The sequence below is a fragment of the Pempheris klunzingeri genome, chromosome 12, assembly GCF_042242105.1.
Source record: "Pempheris klunzingeri isolate RE-2024b chromosome 12, fPemKlu1.hap1, whole genome shotgun sequence".
In the NCBI taxonomy this organism is placed as follows: domain Eukaryota; kingdom Metazoa; phylum Chordata; class Actinopteri; order Acropomatiformes; family Pempheridae; genus Pempheris; species Pempheris klunzingeri.
In genome coordinates this window covers 24,788,642-24,795,310 of record NC_092023.1, presented here as the reverse complement: position 1 = coordinate 24,795,310, position 6,669 = coordinate 24,788,642, and the positions used below count along the sequence as shown (strand labels likewise).

At 44.8% G+C, this 6,669-nt stretch overlaps 1 protein-coding gene across 1 annotated transcript; it reads left to right on the top strand.

Moving 5' to 3' along the window:
• Window positions 1-1,702: 1,702 nt before the first annotated feature.
• pex13 (peroxisomal biogenesis factor 13) lies at window positions 1,703-5,432 on the top strand. The gene is made up of 4 exons (XM_070841004.1): window positions 1,703-1,842; window positions 2,534-3,231; window positions 3,615-3,737; window positions 4,434-5,432. The coding sequence occupies exons 1-4, from the start codon at window positions 1,769-1,771 to the stop codon at window positions 4,820-4,822; spliced, it is 1,284 nt and encodes a 427-aa protein (XP_070697105.1). The 5' UTR covers window positions 1,703-1,768; the 3' UTR covers window positions 4,823-5,432.
• Window positions 5,433-6,669: the final 1,237 nt, after the last annotated feature.

The following is a 6,669-nucleotide window of genomic DNA, read 5'->3' as shown; positions in this document are numbered from 1 at the left end:
CTGACAAAAACAAGGGAGTTTACTGGGGGAATTAACCGGCATGTCTTTGGACTGTGGGAGGAAGCCGGAGCACCTGGAGAGAACCCATGAAAACACGGGGGGGTTCTAAATGCAGCATGCACTGGCGTTGATTCTTTTAGGTGGGCCTTTTTTTATAGGTAGCTTAAATCTGTTTGGCAGCTGACCCCGTCCACAGCAGTCTGTTGCTTTACATCTGTGCTGGGATTCCTGCCTGCTTCTCCAAACTGGCCGTGTGCTGACCTCCATCTCTTGTAGTAATACACTGACTATGGACAAGTACCTCATACAACTCCCGGTTAAACATTCTGAATTTTCCCTTTAATCTTGAGACAGAGCCAGGCTAGCTGTTTCCCAGAATTTCCCCCCAGGGATCAATAAAGTATTTCCATCTATCTATCTATTTCCCCCTGTTTCCTGTCTTTATGCTAAGCTATGCTAAGCTAAGCATCCCTGGTTGAAGCTTCTTAGTTAACGGACGGATGTGAGAGCCTCTCATCTAACTCTCACTAAGTTTAACCAAATAATGATGTTCCCCTCTCAAACCAGAGCCCTCAAGAGTGGCTGCTGCAGCATATTTACAGCCAACCATCACATATTGGTGTGATGACCACGTACTATTCACCACGTAATGTATATCTAGGGCTCTTCTTTTGTAAATGTGCTTGAATGTAAAGATCCTTGACCTTCATGTATCATCACAGTACAAAAGGTCACAGGTGCTCAGCACAAACCCCAAATACCAGGACCATCATCAGCTCAAGCATCTTCCCACGCACAGTGATGACATCACAGACACTCTGGATTGCCACCTTTAGCCCTGAGATCCCAACACCGTCATGTCACAAGCGGCAGCTTCAGTCTCACACACCTACATTGTGGCCTCATACAGGCAGCATCAGTCATCCTCCCCCTGAGTGCAACTGATGTGACAGCTCAATTTTTATATCTGGACTTCCTAGTGCTGGTACAGGCAAGTATACAGTGTATCAAAGTTCAAAGTTCAGTACAGTGTTAATGTTTCTCTCATATTCTCACCAGCGATTTGAAATTATTGTTGTCAATGTGAGTGGACATTATTTATTAAAAGTAAGAAGCTAATTTGACCACATTAAATTACAGAGGAGGGAAGTTCCCCTTCTGAATCAAGAGTCTTCTTTTGTGAGAAGTCACAGCACCCTCTGCTGGACACAAGTGAAAGGTGCATTTAATTGTTTGTGTCCAGGCTGTAGTAATAGAGTGCGGAAAAAGACACAGGATTGTTGATGGATTTAATTTTTAAGATAATTTAAGCAGCGACAAAAGCTCTTTATAAAATAAAGAAACACAATATAGTTACTGCTAAAAAATATTCAGGCTTTTGGATAGATTTAGTGACGTGAATTAAAGCCATCTTTTATCGTTTATTATGGTCTGACACTTCTGAGCCACAGCTGGTGCCTTTAAGTCGTGTAGGGAATATTTTTATCTACATTAATTAATGCATTGGAAATTCCATTATGCCTGTTTGGAGGTTAACGTCACGGGAGCCATAATAAACATAGACAGCAGTCAAAGCGAAAATGTGCTAAATGAATTCAGTATTGATTTAAGTAATTTATAGTCCCGTTAGCGCCATTGAATTCACCCACATATCCGTAGTTGCGATATTGGAAGTAGGAAATTACGAAGAGCACGGGAAGGCAACAGCAGCCGAGGGCCAGGGTCAAGTTCCGTGTTTATTTTACACTTTGTAGAAATATAATTTCCAATGGATTCGCAGTCTCCAATGAAGCCGTGGGAAAGGCGGATTCCTGGGGCAATGAGTGCACCTATAAACTACAGGTAAACCAGCTACAGTCGCGTTAGCTTGCTCGCATCGTACCTGTTTTGGGATTACTGACTGCAGCTGTTTCGCTGTCATTGCTAACTGGCGTACGCTAAGTTTGTTGCACAAGCGAGGGGATATTATAAAAAGTGGAGACTATGACATGGTGGTATGAGTCCTTACCAGCCGACCAATGAGCCAATTTCCATTTGTCAGAATATTTAGCCATTTAAACATGGTAACAGCTGTGTAAACAGCTAACCAACTAGCTAGGCCCGAGGAGGCCCCGTCATGTGCCTTCCTCTGGAGTGTCTCTCGCCAGACTCCCTTTACAACTTGACAGTTTTTTGTTGCATTTCTCGTTGAAGAATGTAAACATCACATAAAACATTTATTAAAACAATGCAGTATGTTTTAAGTAGCCCTCTCCATTACGGGTACTTTGAAAAACGATAATCAGCAGGAATAACTGCCTCCCTCTCACATGAACCTCTATTCAATTGATGTCACATGCCTGTTACCAACAACGTGACAATAACGTTTTGACCACGTTTGAAGGATGTAATTTTGGATGATTAAGGATGTCACACAGTCATTAATGCCTGATGTATGCTGCCCATGGCTACATGAAATCTCACCCATTCTCCTCGGTATCTCAAAACAAATGACTTATGATGGTTTGCATCCTGTGATCTTCTCACCGAACAGGTCTACAAACTTAGGACCATCTGCAGGCCTCCCTACTTCAGCAGGCCCTCCAGTCATGACCAGGATGGCTCCCCCACTGCCCCCTCGTTCCGTCCAGCAGCCCTACCGTCCATCCTACAGCTCTTTCGGCTCCTCTTACAGCCCCTATGGGAGCTCCATCTATGGCGGGTACAGCCCCTACAGCTATGGTGGTGGCTACGGTATGGGAGGGTACGGCCGCTTACCCCAAATGGATGACGTTGCCCCCAGTCGATTCGTGCAACAAGCGGAGGAGGGGAGCCGTGGTGCCTTCCAGTCCATTGAGAGCATCGTCCAGGCCTTTGCCTCAGTCAGTATGATGCTGGACGCCACCTTTTCAGCTGTGTATAACAGCTTCCGCGCTGTGCTGGACGTAGCCAACCACCTGACACGGCTGCGCTCACATCTCACCCGAGTTCTGTCAGCCTTCGCTCTGGTACGCACCTTGCGCTACCTGTACCGGCGGTTACAGAGGCTGCTGGGGCGAAGGTCAGACGTTGAGGCTGAGGACTTGTGGGCGGACAGTGCAAGCGATGCGCTGGCTACAAGTGTATCCAGAGCAGGGATGGAGGATCAGACCGTGAAGTCCTGGCCGATCTTTCTGTTCTTCGCTGTAGTCTTGGGTGGACCCTACCTTATCTGGAAACTGCTGAGCTCCGCCACCGGCTGTGAAGAAAGCAGTGAGACTTACTTATGAGATTTTGTATTTACAGATGAGATGTTGAATTTCCATATTTTAACGCACAGAGCCTTTCAAGTGCAGGAACCGTCCCCAAATGTGATTCTCTCCAAATTCAGGGTCAACCCAGAAACAGCCTTTTTTAGGGCTCCTTAGATCAGCAGCTCTCACTATTTGCCATGACGGTCTAAGACACGGCTGATGTTTTTCCAGCCGCTCACAACGATTCCTGGCTGCACCGTCTCGTGGCTTTGTGGCAAGCAGTTGAAAGGCTCTAGATTGTACCAGTTAGACACCCCTCACTGGGCGCACTGAAAGTAGAATGTAGCCTGGTTTTTACCCCTAACTCTTCACAAGTAAAATGTCATTTGTTCCTTTCTTTAGACACCAACTGGGCCAGTGGGGAGGATGACCACGTGGTGGCCAGAGCAGAGTATGACTTTTCAGCTGCGTCTGAGGAGGAGATCTCCTTGCGGGCCGGAGACATGATCAACCTTGCCCCTAAAGGTGAGGTCTTTTTGACGAACTCTTGAATAAATTATTTTCTGTCCTCACATTCTTCTCATACAAAAATGGCTTGACACATCTGGGTGTGCTGGCCAATGATGCAAATCACTGAACTCAAGTGTTTACAGGATTTTAGTATCCTTATCCACATCACCCTCTCGTAACTGGGGGTCATTTTGTGGATTTCTTGCTACCCTTGTCACCCTACAAAACATAACAGAGGCTCCGTCCCTGTTCTGAATGTTATAAATATGTAACATTAATAAACAGCTCTGATAAATTCAGTCAGGTTTATTACAGAGATGTCATTTTTACATTTCTCATTAAATTTTGATATGCAATATTTTGTATGTCATATGTTTGCTCTTGATGTATTTATTCTAAGTTTGTTGTTATAACAATTTTGTCTTAATTTATAAAGATTATTTCCTCAGCTTTATCATCTGCTGTATGTAGTTTAAGTGCAAACATTGTTTTTAACGTGGACCCAAGGAAACGTTGTTGTTGCCAAGGTAACAACTAGTGGTAGCCACATCAACATTATGATTGAAATTACAGCTCTTGTTTTCTTATCCATGCAGAGTTTGTGCAAAGACATCAGTCAAAAGCCGTTTAAAGTTTGTCTTTTGAGTGAAGCGGAACATTAAGGATAGCTGTGATGTTTGATCATGACCATTTCCTCTCCCCTGTGTTCAGAGCAACAGCCCAGGGTGCGAGGCTGGCTGCTGGCCAGCGTGGACGGTCAGACCACTGGACTTGTCCCAGCCAACTATGTCAAAGTCCTGGGTAAGCGGAGAGGCCGTAAGCACGCAGAGATGGAGAGGCTCACTCAGGTGCAGCAAGGGAGCACACAGGCATCCCAGGCTGCCCCTGCTGCACACCCACAGTCAAACCCCGCCCCCCCACAGTCAAACCCCGCCCCAGGCTTTACCCCGGGCCTCGATTCAGCCTCCACCTCAGCTCTCTCAGAGGAGCTGCTGGAGTCGGTGTATGCAGAAACACCAGCCCCCTTCAGCCTGGGAACGTCCAACTCCAGTATGCCCTCCAACACAGCGCTAAACACACCGGAGAAGACTGACTTGTGATTTTTGTGCATATTTGTGTATCTCTGTATGCAAGTTTACATGTATCCATAACATTGTTTGGTTCGCTCAGTACTTGTTTGCAGTGTTTAACTCCGAAGCTTGACTAATTATCAGCTGACAGTAGATATTTGGGGAAACAACCATGAACATCATTAAGACAGTGGATCCCAGACTCCTCTAAAATGGTTCAAATCATCAAACACGCTCTTCTTCTGATAAGGGTATTGGTGAAAAGTAATTTCCACACGCAGGTTCCCTGTTGTGCTGTTGTCTTTAGAACCTGTGTGTCAGAAATGAGAAGATTATCATTGCATTTGGTCAGTCAGAGCTGTATTTTCAATGTATGGTACACTGCTGTTCTTAAGATCATGTCTGATATAACATACGATGTCTTGAGATTGTAAATTCAATTGTTTTAGTTAATGAGGTGCACTGATGCATCATCTGCATACAGACTGCGCGTGGACAAAGCCAGGGGACTTAGTTTGATAATGTCATCATGTAGGCTTGGCTGCTTGGTCCTCAGTATTGTCTTCTATGTGGATGGCATTGGATTCATCCAGAATGAGAAGGGGCTAATTTTGCACATTTTCAACAGTTCGCCATAGAAAGCAATCTTGTAAATATTTAATATAATTATTTTGAAAATAAATATTTCAAACTTTTTTTTGCAAATTGAGTAATATCTGTAATATCTTTTATGAGTGAATGAGTAGAGAGATTGATCTCATACAGGAGCTTTAAGTAGTTATAGCGGTTTTTTTTCTTTTATTGTAATATTACTGTTGGTATTTTCTATTGTAACTTTATTTAGATTTAGAGAAGTCTGAGGGTTTCTGGCAGGAACACTGGGTTTACGGCTGCTGTCTCCGAGCAACAGGACGCCTAACCTGCTGCAGTGCGACAACAGGAACGAGTCAGCGCTGCAGAGACCGACGGAACCAACCAACAAGGCTTTTATCTGTCTAAATTACGTTAGGACGTGGCCGCCGAGTTTGTATCGTGGCGCCGCGGTCTGTCTGTAATATTTCATCTTGTTACCGGGCGGAAACATTTACAAACATCTATGCTAAGTAGCTACTTTGCTAGCTGAAGCTAACGCTGCCTTCAGGGACTATCGGAAATACTAAGGTTGTGGATGCAATTGAGTTTGAGGGTTCATTCTTTCCCTTGGGGATAGTGCTTTGACAGAAGCTTCTTAATTCATCCGTCCACTCTTTTAAAAACGTCTTACCAAATCGACTGCATAGCTATTTAACTCCGACGACTTGGTGAGACTTGTCCACTTCCATAAAAGTGAGCTAAACTATTATTCTGACATTGCAGCATAAACTAAGTCGTGTAATTTGAAGAAGTAGCAGCACTCCACAACAACTTGAACACAACTGTTATATTGAATCACTTGTTGTCGTGACGCGTCGCGAGAGCTTGGTTTTTTTTAGGGGTTTACGAGGAGGACGGGAAGGCAGCAGCTCCTGTCCCGCAAAGTAAGCTAGCATTAGCATTGCAGTTAGCCGGCAGGAGGAGACCGCAGCATCAGCACCATCCAAACACAATGTCATAATCCAGGCACCAGCCCAGTTCACTGCGCGAGGCGACGGAGAGGGATACTACTGACTCCAGATAAGTATGTCAACCATGTCTAATCTTTCTGGCTGTTGGACTGAATGTGTGTAGAGAACCAGCTGGTTTAATCTGACCCAGCAGCATCTGATGTTGATGCAGCAGGAGGAGGACAGAGGGACCCGGCCTTCACCAGCATCACTGACTACTATGCCGACACCACCAAGTTGCTCTGCTCTATACCACGGATTTAAATCATACAAAATTGTGTAAATCCTGTAAAA